At 40.3% G+C, this 26,841-nt stretch overlaps 1 protein-coding gene across 5 annotated transcripts in view; it reads left to right on the top strand.

Annotated features, from left to right (window-relative positions):
- htr4 (5-hydroxytryptamine receptor 4) overlaps positions 1-26,841 on the top strand; it is a 178,870-nt gene that overhangs the window by 19,530 nt on the left and 132,499 nt on the right. The window contains exon 2 of one of the 5 annotated variants that reach the window (XM_020637470.3): positions 7,629-7,737. The exons of 1 other annotated variant lie outside the window; for it this stretch is intronic. In XM_020637470.3, the coding sequence (XP_020493126.1) occupies positions 7,629-7,737 (109 nt within the window). Of the gene's footprint in view, positions 1-2,511; positions 7,738-26,841 lie in introns of those variants that run through there. 3 more of the 5 variants (XM_065958417.1, XM_065958416.1, XM_065958415.1) reach the window with 3 other exon arrangements.

Genomic DNA, 26,841 nt, shown 5'->3' with positions numbered 1-26,841 from the left:
TGCTATAGAAATGTAGAACCAGGACACTACCATTTACAAGACCTGAAATAGACAGAAAAGGAAATAAAAGCACATCCATTATTTATCAAACCTAGAGATGCACAGAGGCAACATTGCAGGAAGCATTATAATACAGTCTAAGACCCCGAAAGCAATTTTTGTTCAGTTGTGTCATCACAGCTTTGATTTTTATTGCTTTAGGATGTTAAGCTTTGTAAAAACTTTGATTTATGTTCCTTTTCCAGAGTTTGACTCCGGGAGTTTTACAACCTTGATCTTCTGCAGATGTTTTCCCAGTTGTCATAGACGGATGTTACTAGAGCCCGATTAATCGGCCAGCTGATAATATCGTGTCATTGTGACATTGGTATCGACTAATTTTATCACAGTTAAACGCTAATATTACCAGATTCATTCACCAGTAAAATATAATTTAATTGGACTATCATTGTATTACACTAGCAGTTCTATTTCCGGCTTTTGCTAGCAGAGTGCGCGATATGGATTACAACAAGCATTATCACTCTCCAGAGTGTCAAACGGTGATGCACGTACATGCGCAGTTACCTTCCAGTTGAGTGACCATCTTGTCTTCAATATATGTTTTTTTTCCAGTGTTTGACAACTGCATTTGAGGGATCAACATAATAAACTTTTATATCTATATCTACCCTTACAGATGGAATAGAGATGTAAGAAAGATATCTGCCGATATATCGGTATCTCATTTTTTAACCTCCCCAATATCATTATCGGCCCCCAAATACATATCGGTCGGGCCATAGATGTAACTATATCTTGCAATAAAATTTAAAATTGATACGAACGTTGGTAATTAAATCAATATGACCAAAAATCTATGTTGCAATCCTTCCTCTTTTACACAGTAGAGAGCGCTGTCTGCTGTTGGCTTCTGTTTGTTTGACGTTATAGCTGAAAAAGGGCGTACATACAGTATATGATAAAAGTAAGTAAAGACGTGAGGGGAGCAGAAAAGGGTGAGACAAAAACAGTGTACACCTATTTCAAGACGACTCAACGACACAAATATCACAAAAAAACAGATACACACTCATCCAGCTGCACACACACACTGACAATCTGCCAAACGTCTGGTTTTAGAGATGCAAACAGACTCAGTCCTGCACCACCTTCAGTCTTCAGCTCTCAGTCCAAATCTCTTTTGGCCTTGATGAGCTGAAACCCTTTTTTTCCAATTGTTTGCTTTTTTTTGGTCCAAGCGAAGGAGGCTGCTGAGGAAGGGAGACCGATGAGAGAAGTGGTTACAAACAAGGAATGCAAAGAGGATTATTTTAGTCTGATATGGCTTGTTGGCTTTGTGTGTGTGTTGTGTGTTTTTAGCTTCTTGTAAAAAATCCCAGGATAAAAGACACTAAACCAGACGCACAGGTCTAACCTTTTAGTGTAGGGGATCAAGATACCACAACTTTTTTATGGTTTCTTTGCGTTCTAAACCGGAGGTTCCCAATCTTTGGACAATATTAGTTGTTTTAAGCTGGTTTTACTACTGCCAATTTTTCAAGTGGTTTCCAAGTCGCAGACAAATTTCCAAAATCAGAATAAAATCCTGAGTCTGGTTCGGTTGTTTGGCTTTTGGGTGGTCTTAAAACTCGACTCGAGCTGGTTTAAGGAAGTCTTTTTCTCATCTTGGTTTTACGATACAATCAAACATGTTTGAGTAGCAGATACTTACTCCCAAGATTCCTTGCCAGCCTCACTGTCATCTTTTGTTATTGTTTTGATTGAGAGCCCCCTGGTGGAGGATTTACATACTTTGCGTGTAAGTCCTTAAAGGGATACTTCACCCATTTGCATTAAGCATTGTACCAGTCGTAAACTGGTAGTATTTTTGAATGGTCGTGCATCCAGCCCTCATTTCCCCCCTGAGGAAGTTCTGTATTTCCAAGTCTGAGAAAGAGCTTCCAGTGACGCAGATATCATCATATTGCGTCACTAGAAGCTGTTGCGGTTAGCGGTCTGAAACTACAACGCTAGTTCTTCATATTTTCGACCACTGAAGCTACAGACCTATCACAGATCAGTGGGTGGGAACTCACTCCCAGAATCGAAACTTAACATCCGCCATATTTCGCCTGGAAGGTATGCTAACAGGCTCTATGGAGAAAGCTGATAATGGCAAAAAAATATAAATATAGTGGCGAGATGGCTGCTGCCGACAGGCCGGTCTTGTGTTTTGGCTGCTGCGGCTAGGGATTTGGTGTCTTTCATCCACATGAGCCAAAAAGACACTTTGTGGCTTTTCTCGGCCAAGAAGGCACCAACTTCAAAATTTATTTCACATTTCTACTACATATATGACCCAATGTCAATACAGATTCATGTTTCAACGGGTGAAGTATCCCTTTAACAGTGTAAAGAAAACTTTTCAGATCAGACTCAGAAAGATCTGAAGATCAGAAAGATCAGAGTCGTGTTCTCTCTTCCCTCTCAAGGCTTCCGTAGGTTGTCTAGTTCAAGAGCTAGAAATGTGTTTTTCGGAAAACATGGAGTGAGAGAAGGGGGCCTGGAGATGTCAAAGATGAAAGAAATGTTATAGTGAAGGCAAGATTGAAGACAAATGTTATAACTAGGACAAAGAAAAGAGTGGATTATTGATGTTCTTCTGTGTAGAAGCTGTGCACGTTGTCTGTCCTTTTGCCAGGATGCAACAAGTGAACTTACACTCCATGTGAGAGGGAGCAGAGAGAGTTACCACCTTCAGAAAAGTCTCTCACACAGTACGAGAGGAGAGAGTTAGCCAGAGGAGAGCTCATCTCTCAGACAAAGAGAGAGCAAAACACGGAGCTGACACCTGAACATCAGTCCACGAACGGCCGTCTGCAAACTGCCCGAGTGTTTACCTTAGGTTGTTAGCTTGGTGAGAACTCATCAGTTTATCCTGGCAGGGCCGTCTGGGCAGTGAGTAATAGCCAGCTGAGGTGGCACCAATATGACCGCAAGACCCGACGGCCTAAAAAAAAACCCACTGACTGAAATCACAAGATGTACTTAGATTTATGTACTCAGTTTGAACTCTCACTGGGAGAGACTGCCGAGGACTGAAGCTGTTGAATGAACGCTCACTCCAAGTATCCAAATATCTCAGATTGCAACAACTTAGCATGAGCAAACGGATTGACATATCAGCTCCTTTTGAGACAAGACCAAAAAAAGGTTGGTCCACATGAAGCCTTGAGAGGCCTTCTTCCATTTTTAGGTGAACTACTTTTTTTTTCTTTTCTTTTTTTGTCGCCTGTGTAGTGTTTGTCCAAATAAACTCTGATATCATTAAAACAATAAATGGTCAAATGATGCATTAAGATACTGTTTAACACAATGTTCAAAAAAGGTTCCTTCTGTATTTTTAGACATCTAACAATTAACCACATCACTTCAGAGTGAGATCATCCGAAGAATGATCTGCTTTGATTTTATTTTTTTATTGTACATACTTTAACAATTTTGTAGGCAACTCCTGGTTTACACTCTGTGACATGCTTCTCACACACATAGGCCCGAAATACACACAAGCACAAACAGGATCTGTGGACATGCATTAGTGGGCAGATGTCAGAGTGGGGCTGCTACACATGGTACGCAGAGAGAGAGCACCAGAGCTGTTGGGGGTTTGGTGTCTTGCTCAATGGCACATCTGCAGTGCTCAGAAAGTGCCCTGGCATCTCTCCAGCTACCAGACAACTTCCATATTTTGTTCTCCACTGGGACTTGAACCGGCGACCCCTCCAGTTCCTAGCCCAAGTCCCTATAGACTCAGCTACTGCTCACATTCTCTTTCTCTAGCGCTTAACTGATCTACTAATTTATAGGCCCCAGTGTGATGCCTGTAATAGGTTGTGATGTTCTAAAGAACATGTCAGACGTTCTTCCTCAGAGGGATTATTTGAGCAGATTTACAATAGGAGAAATGACAGAGGAAGAGTTCCCATCACAAACTGGTCCCCGAGAGAGCAAACTGCCAAATAAAAATATGTTAGCAATCATTGAATAACTTATTCTTCTGATTTAAGAGTGAGTTATCCCTGACCTGGGAGCCAGTTTTCTCATAAATAATAAAAAGTGAATGCTATTTTTAAATCATTAGAGTTTTATATTCCCTCAGTGACTAGCCCCATGAAGTCACACATAGATTTACAACTCTTTTTTTCCCCTGGTTTTGTTTAAAGATATGCTTATCTTCAGCACAGAGGCAGTCAAACATTTTGTCTGGAAAAACACTTGGCCAGACAAACGAGTGAGATTTTCTTTAACTGAGACAACTTTCATGAGTTAAAGATACAATATGTAGATTCCGCCACCAGGGGGCTCTGAATCAGTACAACGGTACAATAGATGAAGTCGAGGCTAGCTGGGAATCATGGAAGTCCTCCCAATATAACTCCCCACGCTGTCACACAAAAACCATGTTGGACACAAAGCTGCTTGCTTGTTTGTACCTCTTTTTTAATGAGGTTGTACAAAGATTGTTTTCCAAGGTTTTCCCTCTGAGGAGAAACAAACCCACTTCCTAAATGTCCTCTCTTGTCTCCTCACCGCTCGCAGTGTGAATGACACTAACACCAGCTGCCAGCCGTCATCCTGCTCAGCCCAAAGCACATAAAAGACGAGTCAGTGATGGGACATTACGGTAAAAATAGAATTATATTGGCTGAAAGTAACACAAATGGCATGATATGATTGTAGTGAGCCAGTGAGTCCCTCTGCAGGGTTTGTCTTTGAGATGGTATCCAACTTAAAGCAGAAATTTAACATTTTTATCTCGTTGTGAAGGTTAACAATTCTATTTGTACTTTTACATTAGAGCCCCTTCCCCTTTTGTGTTCAATCATTTGCTCAATTTGACTTTTATTTAAGGGGAGTTGAAACTCTGGAAATGAATAATTTCCTGGCATTAGCAGAAACCTTAGAACTGGATATTTGACCCCCCCCAAAAAAAAAAAAAAAACAGACTGGGTACATCGTAAACCGTGCAAGTAAACAGATTATAGTTTCTCTTCTGACATTTTTTTGGAGAAAATAAGTTTCTGAAAATTGGCTCCTTCTTGATTTTGACTGGTCGATGATGGAAAAGTGTAACGCTGTGAGCGCAGCAACAAAAAACCTGACGCTGAGATCGTTTAAGGGCTCAGAACAAAACGCTGAAAACACTGACCCGCTGAAGGTCTCAGACTTGTTTTAATATTACTTGTGCTACTATTAGAAAAAACACTCTCATTCATTTGGTCATTGATGTGCTTAATCTATGGAGCTATTATTTATGCAAAACTATTCCTAAATGCATAAACAGACCTGCATTTACATTGTCATTTGTGGAACTACTCATTTGCAACAAAATGAGCTCAATCCATATGAATCTTTCCAACTCCTTTAAAATCAGTAAAACCTGAGGTGACAATCAATCTCAGTTTCCTGGGTGTTGTAGTAATTCTTCACACTGTAGTGTCTCTGTGTGTCTGTAAAGATCTGATCAATTACAACATTTGCCTCTTTGCAAATGTCCTGGAATGTGTTGAACATAACAGTGTGAGAGCATGCAGGCTGATATTTACTTTAAGTGGGGAGGACGGAGTGTATGTTATGCAAACTTTCCCACCCGAGAGGCCGAGCTGCTCACTCGGCTTAAACAATCTCCCTGGTGGGGGTTAAACGTCAGCGTGTGCAGCTGAGGAATTACCCTCAAACATCAGAACAGTGACCCATGAAGGAGGGACCTTGTGCTTGTAGTTGCATCTTTTTTAAGTCTTAGCCGGTCTGTGCTGAGTGTGCGTTTGATGCGTGGCCCAGCGAGCGGTGTGTCTCATCACTGACCCGGCGGAGTGAGTCACTCTGCCAGCCCAGTCAGTGCATTGGTGATGAGCTCATGTAATGGATCCTATTTTTAGCGGAGCCTCTACTGTGCTGCCCGGTTTACTTTGAAGATCCCTCCGACAAACATCTGAAGTGGTTCACTTTAAATCCTTCTAATCCACACACCCCATGCCCTGAAATATGAACGTTCAAAAAAAAGTAAGGAAACAGAAATAGTTAGTTCATGAAAAGCATCCATCAAATCTGATTGTTTTGTATTGCAGCTCATATCCTGACAAGCACGTCATGGGTAAACACATGGGGTAAATATGTTTTCAACAAAAACGTCACCGACACAAATTAGTTGCACTTGACAAAGGAAAAGCTTTTAGCAAACAATTCCCTTTACATTAAGCACACACACACACACACACACACACACACACACACACACACACACACACACACACACAGTAACACCACAGCCTAATGAATGTGTGTATAATATTTACAACTCCTCTTTAGTAACGTTTCCACTGCAGAAACTCTCCACAGGAACGAGGGATTAGGAACTTTCAAGAGAGAAGATGATCATGTAACTCATCCCGGCCATATTGTTCCACATGTTTAAATCTTATGAGCAGTCATTGTGCTACATTATAGGCCTTCGTCATTGTAAGAAAAAAACCACTTGTATAATTGTCTTTGCTGATTGTGTTAAGGTAGCAGGTCAAAGTTTCTCCTCCTGTTGATGATCTGCTTATCTTCACAAAAGTTTGGCTTTCTTTGGATTTCCTTGTTTCTAAGAAAAGATTTTCCTGGCAGAAGGAGGTGACCTGCAGAGCTTTTCAAATCTTTTTTATTGTTCCAAGTTTCCAGCTCTCAGCAGAAAAAAAGTCCTGATAGCAGATAGAAGCTTTGTAGATAGACAGTTTATAGATCTCACAGGTCAAGCCCGTTTATTTTCCCTGACAAACTGTGCCAGGAACTGCTTGATTAAGACTACTAGGACTATGGCACTGTAATAAAACAACACACACACAAACACACACACACACACACACACACACACACACACACACACACACACACCTATACCTAGACACTTTGAAACCCTCACACAAACTTTGTTCGTTATAAACGCACCGGACTAGAAAAACAAACAAAACTGTACAGAAGCATAAAAACATTGGTAAACCTAAAATACACATTCACAGGCAAACATTATACATACACACACACATACACACACACACACACACACACACACACACACACACACACACACACACACACACACACACACACACACACACACACACACACACTGAATCTTGCTTATCAATGCACCTTATTACTTCCTGACTGACCTTTGTATAACTGCCTATTGATAAAGCATTAGTCATGCATGGGAATGCAGTGGTATACACACACACACACACACACACACACACACACACACACACACACACACACACACACACACACACACACACACACACACAATGTGAACAATGAGTGAATGTGTTTAATTTGTGCAGAAATGCTAAACTGGGATTTTCAACTGTTGTGTGCGTAGCTTAGGTTTTGATTTGTGGCTGTTTCAACAGGGCGCTGCTGCAGTGATGTAAATGCACGTCTGTGACCTAAATCCTCCCAGCTCGTATCGATGCTGTTTAACAGAAACAAACATTAAGGTTAATGGGAGCGGGGCTGTGATTCTCTGAGAGTTCACCTTGTGTACACAGGACTTGATGTCACTTTTAATGGCAACCTTTAATAAAGATTTATTGGATTTTCAGTTCACAAACAAGTCCTCGGAGGCAGAGCTGCTCTGCACGCAGAACACATCTTTCTGGTCTGGTTTAACCTCACAGAGAGGAGCTGAGGAAGCAGCGGAGTATCAGCTGAGTAAGTGCTGGACAACCGGAACATTTGATCAAAATGACAAATCAACTTCGTTTAAAAGATCACTCTCGTAAATAATCAAGAACTGCATACTACTTTGTGGTTGATATGCATTTAGATCTTTGGGTTGGGGACATTTGATTGGATAAAAAAAGCATGATGTACGATTGAAAAAATGATCAACTGATTCATTGATTCATGAAATAATCATTTGTTTAAAAGGGGGAGCTCATAGTGTAAATGAAAGTAAAATTGCAACCTATGGCTATCTTAAGTTTGGCTTAACATTTTTTTCTTTTGTCAAGTCAGACTGTCAGACTGTGTTTGCAGCGTTTTTTGCAGCTCTTTCAATGGCACATCTAAATCTTTCATCTTTTTTTATGACTCTGTAAATAGTCCACTGTTGCCTTCAGTCCATGTGGCCAGTGTTCTTTCCCATCGAGTGACCTCCTGGTCGCTGATAAATAAGGACTGTTCACAATTGATGCATGGGATGTTGTTAAGGCAAAATAAATCCCCCAAGGGAGCAGGTCAGGGTGGATGGATTGTCCTATGATGCAAGTCATTCATATGACTTTTTAAAACCTACTTTTTCATCTAAAAAATTGTGCTGCGTCCTTTACCAGTGCGACAAACATATCTGGATTAAATGCTGACATGCATCGAAGTGCAGCCGACTCTACTGCACATGACCTGGCGCAATTTGAAAAATCAACCCCATTGAAAAATCAACCCCATTTTAATGTGTAATACAAGCGGCTGCTTCGCTATGCAGAGCATGCTGGGATACATAGTAACACAGACCAGGCTGGCGGCTTTTCTCTTTTAACAAGTTTTGCATTATATTTTCCTTGCAGATGTCAGTAACAGACAATGATACATTATGTGGTTGGATATTGTTTCCTGAATAATTGTAACACAGCTGGTGTGGTGATAAGGTCAAAAGTCGACCGCAGATTCCGAGGATTACTGCCATCAGACTCGTAATTTAGATCTCCTTCATTTGTTCTAGACTGGTACACGCTGTTGCAAGAAAAAAAAACACAGGAGGTTGTTTATTATTTAGTCACCGAGTTTGAAGTTTTGGAGTCAATTTAACCAGGCTGAGCTGCAGTGTTACAGAGGGGACAGTTTGGGGGGAGCAGCTCTGGCCTTGTACTTTGCACCTGAGCGAGCGGAAGCTGGGCCGTCTGCCACGACTCGTTAAATAGTTGAAGGTGTCAAGTTGTAAAATTTGGAGGTTAAATAATGTAACAACAAGAAGCTGCATTGTTCAGCTGTGTTAGAAATGAAGGTCTGTGTTCTGGGAGTCTTCTTTAGTCTTTTCTTTAGTACTTCAAAAGGAACTGAAAGGTTTTATTATCCTTGAATCTATTTTCTCTTACGTTTTGCACATTTCATTTTCAAGGCCCAAAGACACTCTTTCTGTTTTTTAAAAACAAACATGTATCTTCATATGAGAAAGGTTTAAACCTTAATAATCAGGTTTCAGAAACAAAAGGGATCACTTATATGTTACAACAGCCAACATAGATGTTTACATCCTGGTTAGATAAAGGTAAAAACATTGATTTTAATAACTTAATCCTGTGTGGAACCAGATTATTTATAATCCCAGTCCTGAATACATTTTTTCCGGTTGACCACGAGCCGTTTATTGACGCCTCTGAGTGTTGTGATTTGATTCAGCAGCTCGCCAATACAAAGCAAAGTTTGTCTACCTTTAGTTCAAAAGCACTAGATGAAGTAGGCCTACTATTCTTGGTAAAGATTTATTTTATTATTTTCTAATGTCCTCTGTGTGTCTCTCTTTTCCCCCCTTGTCATGTTGCTTTTGATGTCTTGTTTGAAGCACTTTGAATGGGCCTTTTCGCTGTAATGTGTTAAACACATCAATAGCCTCGTTGTGCCTTCATAAGACAATCTGCTGTTTAGTTCATTAAGGTAGTAGCCAGAGGTTACTGGTTATTTTCCTAATAACTGCGACACAATTTTTATAGTACTGAAGCAGTTTTGTTTTTGCTTGTAGCGCCCCCCTTAGGCCTGAAACCTGCACCAACGTTTGAGATTTACTGTTCGCCGCCAGGGACAATGAAGCGGAGGCCATGAAAGGTTAATGATAACACGAGGAATTCATGTAAAACTCTGTGTGCTCATTTGAAGTCAACAAGATTTATGACATCATCGAGACTTTCAGGAGTGCTCTCTTGCATTTATTATCATCAGTTCTGTCCCGCCTTTTTCTTCTTTTACTCTCTTTTATCTGTTTCCTTTTAAATGTTGTACCAACTAAGCAGCGACATTCCCTAACTTTTATATCCTTGTCCCGATGTTTTAAAGCAGCTGTTTTTAATGTGCATTTCATCATCGCCTCCTGTGTGTGTGTGTGTGTGTGTGTGTGTGTGTGTGTGTGTGTGTGTGTGTGTCCTCGGCGACAGGAGTTTATTAAGTTGTGAGTCACTTTCCCTCTAGCTGATCTTTGGAAAGTCCAGCAGGTTTTTGATGGTATTTGTAATGAAATCCTCGCTGAGTCCTCGTGCAGAGTGACACTCCTGAAAGTTCCTGTGGACATTTATTACAGATAAGGAGACGGACTGAAAGACGGGCACAGAGGACACTCCTTCAGTGTAGAAAGGTCACTTTCTGATGACTGCTCAGAGCTCATGGGACCGCTCCTTATTGCTTGTCTTATTGAGTGTTATGACATTCAGTTCAAGCCAATATCTGAACCAAATACCAGCCAACGTTTAATCTTCCACTCAAGGCTTTTTCTTCTCTCTGAACAGAGTGGGCTGCGCTAAAGGTTTGGGTGGGTTTCTGTCCTCTAGTAAGACATCAGTTTTAGGGTTTGAACTAATCATTTCTCATTAATGACATCTGCACACATTTTTAAGATTAATCCAGGAGACATTCTTACAAAAAATATATCAAAAAATATATTTTTAAACTTCACACAGTGCTGCTTTAACATTAAGAGCGTGTTCTTTTTTTTTACCAACGGCCCCAAAAACAAATGGTACTGACAAATAACAATAAATAGTAGAAAAGTCTCTCATGGAGAGGTCACAACATGTCAATCAGTTTTATTCTACTTTCTCCTTGGATGATTTTTTTTAATAGAATATCTTTATTGTCCTCGTCATTGTACAAGGTACCCTGCGTTTGAGTGTGCAGCTCGCCATCATTGCAACATTAAAAGAAGTACAACTGTGATGAATAAAAACTTACACAGTGATGAATAAAAAAAACAAAAAAAAACAGCTAGCAGTAGATCTGACGTCCGTCATGAGCAATAGTGAAAAACGATTATCCAGCATCAATGCTGTAGCAGATCATTTTATGTAAATCAAGTCATCAATAATAATTGCTTGAAGTATTAAGTAGGCCTATAAGTGTTTCAATTAATGGAAAAAGTTGTCTATTCTATGCTATCATAGCCAAATTTAAGAGACATGGTAAAATAGTAAATGTGCTTGTATAAGACTTTTCTTGTCTTCTGACTACTCAAACGATTTTACACCGCGTGCCACACCTACCCATTCACACACTGATGGCAAAGGTTGATATGTGTGAGTACTGTTTGAGAGCATTCTGCTTTCTTATATTTGTGAATCTCCTTAGGGGAAGGTCGCCGAATCTCGTGCAAAAAACAACCCTGTAAGTTGACAGGAAGTGACATAACTTTGTGCAGGATCATTTCAAGTTCAACCAATTCATAAAAAGGCAGAGGAAGTGAAAAATGAAGACCAAAACGCTCTGTCCTTAGTTTTTAAAACAGAACTCTGCATAGCTGCTTCCTGGTTTAGCTTTAACTCGCTGCACTTCGTGTGGCTGCTCAGACCGTCTAACAGAGCAAAGAATTTTAAAAATAGCATCGCAGGAGTGATCCTCATCAGTTTTGATTCAAAGAGGTATAGTTCAGCTCTGTGGATTGTACACGAGCATTGCTGAATGAACCTGGTTGCTTCACCTGTTGGACGTCTGGGAAGCTGTGTCTTTTGATGTCACAACATCTTCACATCTCAGGAATGGAACTGGTGAGTAAAAAGTTGCAACACTGAGGGGAACGACATGCAGGTGCATTTGAGAGGTTAAACATCAGGTTTCCTTTGTCTTGAATTTATTCCAGTCAGAGGTTTTGAACTGTGACCATGCTGATATTTAGCAGGGACATTCAGTCTATGAGATACCAGTGTCAGCTAAAACTGCAATCGATAATGTGATGCAACAGAGGGTCAGATATCTCTCTGCGAGGGCCAAAAGGTCCTTTTCTTCTTGTCTTTGTTTCTTTTTCTTTTAAACATTTTGTCTCCTTTGACATTTCATCTCTGTACCCTTTTTTTTCTACCTTCACTTCTTCTCATTCTTACATTGATTGCTCTTGCTCCCTGTTACTGTCTTTTTTTGCTACCCTGTCCACCATTGCGACACACATGAATGATTCAAGGCATCGTCCCAAGTCCTTGATCAATACCTTAATGAACCTTAAGTAGCAGTTTGGGCTGTGTATGCAAATGCAAATGACTGAGAAGCCCTGTTGGACTCCATCAGTGGAGAGTAAATAGGCTATCTTAGCTGCAGAGTGTTCCTGCATGTGTACCCAGAGACTGCAGGATGTTCATTATTATCAGTTTGGCAAATTGGGCGTAACGCTGTGACTGCAGGATTATCCCAGCCATCCGCGTGTAGAGCGATACTGAAACAGGCATGGGGAAGGAAAAGAGGGGCTGATTCCAACACAGGAGGGGAGGCATCCATCTTGCTTTTGAGAGACAAGAGCCCCGAGACTGCCATCAAACTCAAATTAGCATTTAAATTAAATTGAAAAAATTCATCAAGAGGGATAGAAGAAGTGTGTGTGCCCTGGCGTCCTATGGTTGCAGGAGAATGCCGTATCCCTAGCCAGCCACCCACCCAGCTCCTCTCTCTCTCTCTCTCTCTCTCTCTCTCTCTCTCTCTCTCTCTCTCTCTCTCTCTCTCTCTCTCTCTCTCTCTCTCAAAGTGAAGTATTTCCTCGCCTGCAGAGCTGCAGAGTTGGCAGCAGGATTGCAATTCACCAACAACAACAGACAGATAGACAGACAGACTAGATTACGGCTGTCAAATAAAAACCAAACAGAGTTGCCCGTCTTGGAAAGGAAACTCTGGAGCGAGTCTGTCCAGATGTCCGAAGGGTAATTTGTGTCACTTCTTTAAAACGGAGCAAAGGGGAAAGTTATGAGTAATGAGTGTTTGGTTGGAGGGGTCGTCAGAACACAGGAGCCAGGCACGTAATTAGAGTCAATTGACACAGAAAGGAGGATTCAAGGTAGGACGGCAGCTGAGGGGGAAGTTAAAAAAAACTATGAACACACTTTACCCTGAATTTCATTAGAAAAGTTGAACTACTCTTCCTCTGGGAAAACAAAGCTGCAGATATTTTTAAAGGTTTCAGCGCTGGGATTTCCCAGCGATGTGTACGTTCAAACAAAGCCTAGTTTGAATGTCTGATTTAAGACAGACGATTTATATTTAAGGTGTTGCTCCAGCTGGTTCCAACGTAGACAGAAGTCGCGCCTTAAATCTTACACCAGGCTCCTGGTAGGTGTAGTTCTCTGTAAAATACATTCGTCATGATGTATGAGTTTGAAAGGTGAGGTAACACGGAGGATGAGGAGAAGCAGAGGGTTTTACTGTTTGGTGCCGGCAGTGCGTTCTCCATGATAGATTACATCCCTAAAAATATTCTGACTTTGTTTTGTACTACTGTTTTGTGTCCAAAAGCGGCGATCATTCTGATTATAGAATACCGTTAGATCAACTTATTATAGTTGAAAAAATCTGGACTTCTACCCTGTATCCTTCCTTCTTGTTTTGTATTTCTTATTTCTTCACTTCACTTATGCTCCCTCTCCTCTCCTCTTAATCCTTTCTCCTCATTTATTTTTTCTCCTCTCTCTCTCATCTCCTCTTCTCATTTGTATCCCCCTTTTTTGATCTTCTCCAACTTTTCTGCACTTTCTTTTCAAACCCTTCTAACTCCTTCAGAATTTTTATCGTGACAAAAAAAAAAGACTTTCTTATAGAATAACACCACGATCTTAAGATGGAAAATAAAGAATTCAGCATGTCACTCAAGCGAGCAAACTTCCCCTTCAATTGTTGCTGCGAAATAACATGCAGAGGGAACAAGACAGCACACGGCTCCACACAGAGATACTCACAAATGTCACAAGCATTACCACAACTGTAATTCTAGGCAGTTGCCAGTCAACTGAATGTCCACTTTTGTGTAGTTCAAGCTTTGCAACTTTCATTGTGTCCCATTTCCAGAGCCAGAGCTGTGATCAAACAGCAGATTGTATTTCAATGCATCCAGAGTAAATGGCTAGAAGATGTTCAAATAATGGTAAATGTGAAGTCCTTGTTGGAAAAAAAAAAACACATTAAAAAAAAAAAAAGGTCACAACAATATCTGACCTTGAATCTAGGAAATCAAGAACAGGCACTTCTTTATAAGCAATATAACCACAAAACTCCAGAGGAATGTGCTTGAAATTAGATATGAGCATAAAAGCTCTTTGGAAAAAACAGACTTTAAATCAAGGTCAACTACTGTCGTTACCCAAAGCTTTTTTCATCTGGTGCTCTTTGCATTTGTAAGATGTTTATGCACATATTCTTCAAATTCTTTATAGTCTCAACATCCTCAATATAGGATGGAAAATGTTTGTACACATCCAGCAGGAGAGTTAGGGGACATAAAAAAAAAAGTCAGCAGGCAAGGAAAGGGAGAGAAAAATGAAAAGAATTAAGGACAGAAAAAGGAGATGTGGAGATGAAAAAGAAACAAAGGGAAGTAAATGAGCTGGTTAAAGTCAATGTGTAGGAGGGGGGAAATTGTAAAACAGAAAAGGGAAGGAGAGGAGAGAAGAGGAGGTAAAAATGAAGGTGAAAAGAGGAAAACAGCAAAGACATGAGGATATAAATAGAGGAGGGATAATTATAGAAAGAACAATCTTCTCCTTAATGAGCCACAGCTCCCTGAAATAAAAAAAAGGTTCTTGAACCTTTTGTTCTTTAAGCGAAGTGTGTTTGCTTGCAGAAAAAAACCCCAAAAAAAAACCATCAGCTCATAATTAAAAGTACATAAAAGGAGACGACAAGTTCATCATGTATTTTGACAGCAAATGATTTAAGTAAAGATGAAAGTGAACCCCAGCAGTGGCAGTGTGTGCTCACTGTTGTGCTTGCAGAACTTTATTTACTGTGATAAAGAACTGGCAAAATAACCCGGTGTGCGTCTGGAGGGACAGATCAGCAGGTTTCTAAACTGCTTGCACAGGATTTGGGGAAGTGTATTTGGCAGCCTTGAGGTATAATGCAGCAAAACACCTTTAGTGATTTATGGAGATGAAGGCAGCTTTAATAAGAACCTGAGCTGCATTTAAATGAGGCATAAAAAAAAAAAGGAAAGAATAAAGCATAAACGTAATCTCTTAAGTGTCTTGAAAATGCCATAACGACGCTTCAATCGTGTATACCTTCTTTATCGTACCCTTATGTGTACTTTTGATGAATACTTAGTTGTGTGTTTTAAACTGTTTTATGAGCTCAGGTCTGCTTTCCTTCTGCTGCGTCCGTGCTCCATGCCCACAGAGGTCTCCCCTCTAGGTGCCTCCTCAGGACAGGGTTCACAGGTCAGGGAGTGTTCTCTCTGCCGGAGGTCCTGGTTGAGTGAGTTGGCCTCTGACAGCGCCCGGCCCCTCCACACTGAGCTCTGCACTGAGGTTTTAATGGGCCTCAGTGTGGAGAAACAGGAAGCAGATGGTGTGGGGGACAACACACACACACACACACACACACACACACACACACACACACACACACACACACACACACACACACACACACACACACACACAGCTGGATCATTACAAACACACACCGCTCTCCCTCATACACCTGGCGAGTGATAGCTCTGAATCTTAGAGAAATGTTGGGTTTGCAGTCCAACTTCTCCTTTCCTCCACTTGGCTATCATCCTATTAAAAGATGTTAACTTCCATCATGGTGCCTCCTTTTTTTTATAATAAATATTGACCAGAAATGTACAGAAAATAATGACTACTAGTCGTTTTTGCATTGTATGGTTTGCCAAAAACACTTTCTGTGGCAAAAGGAGCTAATTTTTTCTACTTTATTGATTTTATTGTATTTCATACTGAATTCATAGTGTTTGGCTTTGGTCGATGTGAGCTTTGTTATTAGTGCACTGGTTGGAGGGGGGATCAGATGGGATCAACTGTCTCTTTCACCACTAGTCTGTACCATTCAGTGAGTACACTCAAGTTGGTGGTTTGGTATTTATGATAATTTGTGGAGCACTAAGACATCCACGCATTCATGTGATGAACTGGTGAAGTTTGATCAATAGTTTGAACTTGTAATATCAACCCAACCCTTACTTCCTTTAATAGCTGTCCCCTGCGGTTTTTGTCGGTAACACGTCTTCTTTCGCTCTGAATCAGTCCTTTAAAATAACATTGAAAAGGAATTGAAAATAAAATAAAAAATGACACGAGTACTAAACATGTGGTCGTGAACCAAGGGAATCTTAAATCAGGCCATATTGGTGGAAATCTAGAGATGTGGCATTATTAATCATACATCTACTTATTCTTTGTTAGAACCATTACCCATCATGCAACTGGTTTACCTTAGGTCCAGTCTGAGATATGAATGCATTATGCTTGCAACAGTGAACGCAGCATCACGCTTCAAAGGGCTTTAACTGAACCTTGAGAAACGTCCCTCCCCCGCTGACTTTAAATGATAAATTGTAAGGAGATCAAAAAATGGTAATTGATAACAGAAATTAAGCTAATTAAGACCTTAGTGAAATCTAATTGACATTGGGTTGATTGACCTGAATGAAGTGGTTAAGTTTTCACTTCCTGTTTGATTAAACTACGTCAGAGAGTCGGTCAGAGGATGACCTTCAGCACCACAGATCCATGTAGTATCGATCACGTCTTCTCACGTCTTCTCACGTCTGTCTCTCCTTCTGTGACTCTGTGAAGGCCACCGTCATTATCTGCAGAACAAACTTTGCCATCCTCACACAAAGACAACAGAAAAAGGCGTACCATTTGCCTTTTGTCATTCTCTATTACCTGTTTACTGTTACCATGGGAATGCATCCATAGTTCACACTTATTTGCACATCTTGGCCACTATGCATGTTTAATTATGAACAGTTTTTGGCTGATATGAATTTATGGTAAGGATTAATGCTGCAGGAAAAGCTCAAATGAAAGGCTGATATCTGGTAGTACGACTTGTTAGTAACTAAGTCTGCTAATGAGATGTCAAAGATGATTCAATATTTTGTTTATTAGGCACAATTAAAAGTATATGGACACATTTCATGACAGGGCAGCTTTATGGACCCTCCCTTTAAAGAGTGACAAGAAAATGACAATGAGCAATTCAAACGGGATAAAAACCGGGATGTAAGTTCCCATATAAATAAAGTAAAATACAGTTTATTTAGGGTGCAGTGATAAGATTTGTATGTTCTTAAAAATAAATGTGTCACACTTTGATCTGTGTCACTGTGATTATCCACTGCAGAATCTGTCCTATGTGTGTTACAAAAAAGATTGTTCATGTAAAAGCAGGTTTGAGGAATTTTTCCAAGTATTTTGTACCACATGTGAAACTGTTTGTGACCTTAACTCCTACATTTGTGAGGAGCTTCTCTCTCCTGTTGGTCAGTGCACTGATCTGATGTGATTGGGAGGTGAATATTCCAGGAAAGATATTTGACCTCTCTGTTTTTACACTCTGTTCATGTCCTGCATTCCTAAAAAATCTTCATCTGTAAAATTTCCAAAAAAAACCTCAAAAGTATTTTTGTATTCTCTGGTTCTTATTTCCACTCAGCAGAGATGTTGTTTGAGCTTGTGTTTGTTTATTGTGTGCCATGGTGTGTGTTATTTCATCAAATATGAAATACACCCACAACCGATTATTTTAAGGCTGTAAAAGATAACACGGCTGTACATTTAATTATAATTAAGTGTTAAATTAATCATGATTAATCACATTTTAATAACTTTCATAAATTCCATTCCTTCCCATTTAAAATCTAAAATTCTTAGGCTTTATTTTTATACTTTCTTTTATTTTGAAAGGACTCTCTGGTATTTTCAAAGGTTACACCATTAACTTACCATGGAAAAAAAGGACTTGTTACAGATCACAAACTAAATGAGGACAGCTAAAGAGGATGTTCAAAAGGGAAATGTTTGATGTCATAAGGTGGATATTGACTCGTCAGCTGAGCTGTCTGAGAGTTTTTTTTGGGTGAAATGAGACAGAGCTGCAGCAGTGTTGTTCTTCTTCACCGCGGAGGCGCACTGTGCGCCTTAACAAAAAATAGCCTGTTAATAAAATACATAGAAAACAATTATGCATTCAATTCAGACCTTGATTAATCGTGATTAACGAGTAAATGCTTCAGCCCTGATTTGTTTGTGAGGTTTTCTAATTTGTTGAACAAAACTTTTTGCACCATAACTAGACTTGACTATGGTCCAAGAAATACGTTTTGTGTGCAGAATTTACACATAAAAACATGATTCAAACTAAGAAATCTTTTCAGGATTTTGCTGCCTGGCTGGAGACCCATGCACTCACTGAGAGCTGTCCAGGATTGTGTGTGATGTGTCTTAACGTAGTCTGCTAATTAGTTCCAGTCCATCTGTCTAAGTGTGTGTGTGTGTGTGTGTGTGTGTGTGTGTGTGTGTGTGTGTGTGTGTGTGTGTGTGTGTGTATTTGTGTAGCTTAATGATTCAGGTCTCCGAGTTCGAAGAGTTCCTCTTCACAACACATGTCCATAGGTTTTATATCCTTTTTTTTTTTAAATGTATTTGTTTTATTATATATTTATATATGTTTTGTCACACTCACACAAAGCTACTGAAATTTTGAAAACAATTGGCTGACTTTTTAACACCGACTTTACCATAATTTTTCCTACCCTTAGTGAATTTAGTGTGAAGTCGGGGTGAGCTGATGTGTGAACGCTGCACGAAAAAAGTTTACTGTGGGCGAGTGGGAGGGGAGCGGTGGATCATGTATGTGTCCAGACTGGAGTGACTCTCTGTGTTCGTAATGAAACTGCTTTATGTTTTCTGTTCCCCGCTGTTCTTCTCTGCTCTAAGAACACGTTGCATAGATATAAAGGGGAAAAAAAGTAATTATAGTGCTGGACTCTCTTACTTTGTCCGTCATTTCTGCATTGTTCTTTTTGTCATGTCCTGCCTCTTAAGAAGCCCCTCCCCCTCATGTCTGACAGAGAAAGTTTCCTGCTGTGATGTGCATGTGTAATAAACTAACTCAGGAGACGACAGTCTGAAAGGAATTTGAAAGACATTTTTCAGGACTGCATGTGTGAAAACACTAGAACTGTAGAAGCGCCAACTTTAGGGGGGTATGGTGCTTGTTCTAACGTTTGTGTGTACAATTTAACATCACACTAACAGGACGTACTTTACTACTTTATGGAAGCTTGTATAATAAGTGTATACATTGCATTATTCTGTAAATACACTTACAGGATTAAACACGCATATAAAACCCTTTAATGTTAAGGCCACTTGCACTAGTGTTTAATAATGTATTCTCTGAGGAGAGTCTGAGGCAGAGATGTATGCACTGCTGAGTACTTAATTTAACACAATATATGGCTGCATTATGGAGAGAAAGTGGGTGTTAATGTGGTCTTTATTTAAAGAAACGTATAGTTGCCAATGCAGCACATGCAACATTAATATAGTACTACTTCACAGTTGATCGATTTATGCAATAAATACTTTTGCACCACCCTCCTGCTTTCACAGCCAGAGATCCTCCGTTTATTGCACAGATACATTTAGGAGAGCTGGGTTTATTACATCCCAGAGGCCGCCGAGCTGACAGAACATTGTAGCTCAGTTTGGAAGATTAGCCCCACCTTCACAAGAGACCTCTGGCTGAACCCCAGGAGACCTGAACCAGCTCCACCACACAGTTTAACAAACACAGACAAGCCCTCCACCCCCACCACGCTTCGGTCAGACAGTCTGCAGCTCTCTGATGTGTCTGCTATTTGTGCTCACTCACTTTTGATGTCTCCCATTAGGCTTCTTGTCCGGGTTCATGTTTTGCCTTTCTTTGCCGTGTGGTCATCTGTCAGTCAATATTTTCCTCATTATGTTTCTGTCTCCTTTTATGTTGTGTTTTACTTTGTTCTTGCATGGACACCTCTGTGTTACCCTGATCTGTATTTTCCTGCTCCAACGTGTTCCTTGCAAAAAGCTGAAGCTCAAACATGTATTGATCATTTTGTTTTGCATGCCAAATCGAAGCAGTGTGTGACGTACAGGTGCTGCACCCTTATGTGAGCAAAAGGAGCAAACCAATTACAAAAAAAACACATGTGCGTGATATTTCAGCTTTTAACCCCATTAACTATCCCAAAAATGCGACTCATGGAGCCACCAGACTTTCCACACCAAAACAAGTAAAGATACTCAGTGCAACAGCTTACTATGACCATTTCTTTATTATTTGATTTGAGCAGCACAGTCAATCAATTAATCTTTTGCTGTATAGCGCCAACTCATGGCGTCTTGCTTTGCTCAGGAAGTGAACTGGCACCTCTCCAGCTAATACACTCATTTCCAGAATCGATCCTCACCAGGACTTGAACCAGCCACCCTCCAGTTCTCAACCCATGTCCCCACAGACTGAGCTACTGCAAGATCACATCTATTTTTATGTAGAACGTTTAAACATTTATACAGAAGGACAAATAGGTTTCAGTGAACTCAGAAATGTTTTGAAGAGGAAGATTTATAGATAAATCCTAAAACACATTTGTTAATCTTTTTGTGAGCATGCATTGTTTTTGAGACTGATCTGGCTCCACATTAGTTCGGACACCAATCAGGAAACATGTGGATGTGGTATGACATGGGTGAGCATTTTCTTGTCCTGCTTTTTTTTTTTGGCACTTTGTTTTTCTACTTGTGTTCCAAGAAAAACTTGCCAGTGTTCATCACATTTTGATATAGACTTTAAAAAGTCCAGACAGGTAGAGAGTAGGAATGTCGCACCAACACAGGAACTCGTGACAACCCCTTGACACCAGCCAAAAAAGCTCTCCAAAAACAGAGGGGCAGCTGGTGGCTGGAACTTCAATATTTAATGAGCTTCGGTCCGCAGTGTGCTGTCAGCTGCTTTCTTAATGGCTGCAGGGAGGCTCGGGCACAGTAAACAGACTTCAGCTCCATAAGGACCAATAGACACTTAAACGTCATACTAGTAAATACAAGCAGTGACACTTTCTCGTAAAAGCAGAGGCTTTGTTTGCATTCGTGTGCTCTAACTGGGCCATCAGCTGCACTCTGCTTTAGGACTGTAACGTAGAACTGTTATGATGCACGTTCCAATCCCTGCAGCTGAGTCCCCCATTCATTCATGCTGCCGTGAATAATAAACCTCTTAGCAGAATATTTCTGTCCACTTGTGATTTCCCGCCCACTGCTCCAGCAGCCTGCCAGATATATGTGGCCAACATGGCTTTCCCTGCTCTGCTGGCCTGGCATCAGGATGTACCCATAATCTGGTGCAAAAGTTACAAACTTTCAGACATTTTCATGCACCAGCGACAGTAACAGAAATAATCCAGGTATCTTTACATTGTGTCGCAGATGGGGGAAGAAACGAAATACAGATTTTTACTTAACAGGACTCAGACTGTACACAGTACGACTTATGAAAATGTTCATTTTATGGTCAACTTATTACTTCCATGCCCTGCATTTAGCAAGAATATTGTAACTTTTACTATACACTTTCAAAACAATATTTACTCTATTTGAGGTGAATTTTCGAGGTGAATGAAGGGGAGACAACCCTGATGAAATTTGTGGCAGACTTGCTTTTTTAAAAATTCTTATATCTGGGGCACTAATGGCCTGGCAGTTAGGTCGCCTCCGTTGTACAGAGGCTATAGTCCTTCAAGCAGGTGGACCTCACTGTCTGTGTTGCCAATTCCCCCTGCCTCCCAAATGTACATACGCACAGTATGGGTCAGAGTTTGCTTACCGGTGAGCACATTTTACCATCAGGTTCAGTGTTTCCCCTAGGTTTACAGCGTTGGGGGAGTGGGGACATGCCGACACAGCGACACAAACACTTGAAGGAATCTTGGTGTTCATGTGTTACTTTTAATTCAATTCAATTCAATTCAATTTATTTTTGTATAGCGTCAACTCATAACAAGTGTTATCTCAAGACACTTTACAAAAAGCAGGTAAAATACCTTACTCTATGTCTGTTAACATTACGAAAGAGCAGGTAAAAAGACCTTGCTCATTGTTATGTTACAAAAAGCAGGTAAAAGACCTTACTTATTGCTGTTACAAAGATCAGGCCTATCCATCATGAGCACTTTAGCAAAGCAGCAGAAGTTACAGTGGTAAGAAAAAAATGACAGCTGTCCTGTTCTATTGGAAAGGTATCCTTAAATGACTTCTTTCCCTGATTCCCGACTATATCCACTATCCTATCCCTACAATAAAGGCACAAAAAGACCAAAAATTAATCTTTGAAAAAAATAAAAATAAAAATAAAACATTTGTTGCTTGACCTTGGGGGGGCGAGCCGCCCCCCCCCCCCCCCCAATATAATGGTAGGGGAAACACTGAGGTTTGATTTCATAGATCTCAAACTTTGCATTGGAAGTGGAGTACTTCACTTTCAGGCCCCGTATCTTGCATACACAATGTGTATGAATGAGTACCCTGGGCTTTTCATTGATGTTCCTGTTTTCCTGCAATTGATAAAAATCAGTGTGCCAGAGTCAACAGATTAGGAATTTATCAGTGGCTAAAAAAACTTGCTTCCTGCTCCTGACTTTTTCATGCTCAGTATTTCTCTTCTCCTTCTCTGCCTTTCACTTTGCCCCTTCACTTTCTCACCCTGTCTTCTTTTAACGCATGTTCCTCCTCTCCTCCTCTCTGTGTGACTGGATGAGACCTGACAGACTCCAGTAAACCCTCTCTGCGTACTTGCCCATTAGCTCTGTCATGCGTTCAGCCTCCCTGACTGTGTATGCGTTATAGAACAGAGTCAGCAGGCCCGCCCGACCTGAAGACAGTGCCAAGGAGATTTCAGACTGGTGGCAAAACAGTCTCATGATGATATAATAATCTGTTCTGGATTAATGAATGCTCGGCTGCACTGTTGCCATGACCCACATTGTACATGTGTGAGGAGAATCTGCAGCAGTGTGTGCCAATGTGGGCTGATATCTTAATATGTTTCAAAAAAGTCAATTGTTTGTCCTTGAAATGTATCTTATTTTAAGGTGAAAAAAGTGCTCCAATTGAGTCTCTAAGTGGAAGATCATCTTCAGAAACCATAAATCACTTGATATGCTTAAGAGTTGGAGTTGGATCTACCTTATGCATCGATACACTTTATAGTAAAGTTTTAGCATGCAGTGGACCATTATTTGATTATAACGATAGAGCAGACTGGATGAGGTCATGATGGAGTATAGTCCATGACTGATTGGTTTTTATCTGTTCTGGCAGGTAGGTCACTAATCTCAGATAATTGGACGTTATGACCTGACATCTCCAACACTTTTTTTATTGGTTGTTTTTTTTTCATCGTTATCAAGGAGGCTAGTTTAAGTGATTGCACTTTGAAATCAGTCATTATATCACCGCTTCAGGGGGCTTTTTTTTGACTTTCTAACATAGATTGAAATTAAGTCTCTGCTGGTTTTGTTGCATCATGTCTTCAATGCAGAAGAGGTGATGTGTGGGTTTGGGCGATTGGCAGTGGTTGGAGGCCACCTTTCAGTAAGTGAAGTAAAAAGAGACAGTAATCCAGTTAGTTACTTAACACTGCTTCCAACGACCTGAACACAAATGAATACATGTCTTTAAAGCACCAGAATGTCTGAACTTTGGCACTCACCATACTGACAGCTGCTCAGATTCTTCAGAGGAGATAATGGAAACACTTCAAAGGATTTATCGTGGTGTGAGACTTCTGTGCTGCGCTGGAGTCTGCAGAGGTAATTGCATGACATGTTGTGCAGGGAGACAAATTTACCATTTAGATCCACTCCAATCTGTATGTTTAAGACTTCGTTTTATTTCATATGAGTTTTTTTAGGGGGACTTCTGATGTTCTTTCCCAGGAGCCCTACTTTTACATAATTTGTGTCTTAATGGCTGAGAGGAACAAATGGTTTTTGAATGGCTCGTGTATGTTGTCCCATCTGGTAGCAGCTAAATTGGCTGCGGTGTGGTTTTTTTTTTTTCAGGGGAAATTCTGAGCATGAAAACCTTCTGGCAATGTGGCAGTATTTGAATGTGGTACCCGGTCGGACAGGACCCTTTCTGCATTGTTTGCGTGTTCTCCTCGTGCATGCATATGTTCTCTCTGGGTATACTCCTGCTTCCTCCCACAGTTCAAAGACATGCTCATTAGACTAACTGGTGACTCTTTAAATTGCCCATGGGTATAAGTGTGAGTGTGAAATGTATGTCTGTATGTCAGCCCTGTGATTGTCATATATTCCCGGGTTAACCTCGCCTCTCGCCCTATGACAGCTGGGATCAGCTCTAGCCCTCCCTGTGACCTAAAACAAGGCAAGCTGTAAGGATAATGGATGGATGTATTTCTTGCATGCACACAGAAGACATTTGGAGATTTGAAAGTAATAAAACTACCGGATGAGGGTTCCTGACATTTTGAAGAGTAGATAAAGACCCTTCATTTTTATTTCATCAGGATTTCAAAAAAACTGAAAGAATGTTCTTGTCCTCTGACCTCCTGGAATAAAAGAAAAGAAGAAGATTTTCTATGAATTGAGACGGACTTTAACAGACAATGCTATAGATTTAACATGCCTTGATTTGATTTGATTTGCTTTTTTTTTTTTTTAAAGCTGGTGTTCAATTTATGTGAAAATGTGCACCTAAGAGCTTAACCCTCTTTGATAAAATAATCTTTAAAAACGGAAATGTTAAAGTCAGTAAGATAGGCTTTAAGGTGGATGCTTGAGTTGAATATGTACCATTTGGAGGACGTTTGAATGCAAAGCTTGCTGTATAATACAAAACCAAATCAATAAATATTGATGCTCGTTCGGCTTAGTACGGTGGATGATTATGCATGTGTATTTGTACTTTTGTGTGAATGTATAGTATTCGACATGACATGTACCAGCACAGACCTGTACCCTTCTGTATTAATGTGACACTAGATTAAGACGGCCTCCTTTAATCTGACTTTACTGTACATGTATTAATGCTGAGAATGAATCATCCTGACAGGGTCATATATAGACGTGTGCATGAAGATTATCCATAGAGACACTCTTATATGTCACTGCGCTCAAGTCGTCTGTACAGCTGACCTTTAACCTTTTCAGTTTTTATTCTAAATGTAACCATAATAACATAATGGATATGTTAGGAAGGAGGAGCATGTGAAGGCAGCAATATTAAAGAATGTTGCTTTTTCTTTAAATTTAACAAAAAATGTTAAAGTACTATGAACTAGAGTAACCTTTTAAAGAACAAATTCATTCACACATTTTTAGATAAACATTGATGTATGAGCATGAGGGATGTGCACCTTCCTCTTTTCCTAATCATCAACATTTATCAACGAGAATCTGAAGTGCAACCACAAAAAAAAATCCTGGAGGGACTGTTCTCTATAACAAGTTAATTGTTTTAATATCTCACCATGACTTTGCCTTACACTGAGGGGATGTTGGGAGTCTGTAAATACGTCAGAATAAGTCATCCATAATCCATAACCACAGCTGACTCCAAATATGTCAGTCCAGTATGTGTGTGTTTGGCATTTAGAGCACATCCATCTGTTGAATCGTAATCCATGAACTGTGATGTAATTGAAGTCAGTGTCGATGTGATTGCATGATTTTGGTCTCATGAATCTGTGTGAGAGAGACAGAATGAATATTGTGTAAGAAGATTACAAACTACAGCATTATTGTAGATGTCACAAAACTGAGCACAATCCAAATTACAACAACGGCGACAGAGAAATAATGAAACAACAACAACGTTCGTGTGTGACGTTTTTGTTACACATAGAGGGGTGAATTTGTCTCTGTGTTGCTTATTTCAGAACATAAAAAAAAAACGAGTATTCATGCTGCTTTACACACATGTTCTACTATTGTGTAAGGCACTGAGCTCTGCCTGTTGTGCTCTTATGAACACTGCAGATAAAATGAGGATTTTTGTTCATTTTGTCTGCATGTTGGATTTATGCAGCAGTGTGTCAGCTTTAAATGTCGACATGATGAACTGGTACTGACAGCTGCCTGTGCATCTGAAGCATAAAGGGTTTTGTTATTCAGGGGATAAATCTGCAGGTCACGATCCTCCGTGGTCTGTTCCTGAACCTCTCTGTCCGACCGACCTTCACTTTTGATACTCTGCTTCTGTGGAAATGTTGCATTAACTACACCGTTCACATATAAATACAGCAGAAATCCAGTATATCCTCTGTAAATATCTCTGAGTCATGACTGTCTACAATGAGTGTTAACGTGTGAGTCCCGCTGTCTGTGATGTTAGCTGAGCCGTAGCTACACTGCGTTTACATGGATGGGACGGCCCGCCGGCTCATCCCCTGTTGTATAAAAGTTGTTTAATTGAGGGACTAGAGAAAAGAAGAATAACACACTGTACTCACTGCTTATTTGAAAGTCACATAAGCGTTTTTAGATCATGGTCATTCCGTGTAAATTTACGTGCAATGTGAAGCTTGGAGCAAAATAAAGAGCGCTAGCATTAGCATGCTAACACAACAATGCAGCTTGAGACGAGGACAATTTTGTTCTGCCGCTTGCACTTAGCGCTTAGTGCTTAATTATGGCGTGTTCCAATTTGATAACTCTTTTGCGGAAAACGCTAGGGGAGGGGTTTGGAGGTGTGTCGCTGGAGGAGAGCGGAGGATTCAGTATGGCGGAGGTGTCGCTAAACAGCAGTTTGTTTTGGTTTCATGCTGGTG

This window comes from Labrus bergylta, chromosome 9, assembly GCF_963930695.1.
Source record: "Labrus bergylta chromosome 9, fLabBer1.1, whole genome shotgun sequence".
In the NCBI taxonomy this organism is placed as follows: domain Eukaryota; kingdom Metazoa; phylum Chordata; class Actinopteri; order Labriformes; family Labridae; genus Labrus; species Labrus bergylta.
This window is presented reverse-complemented; position numbering and strand designations above follow the sequence as displayed.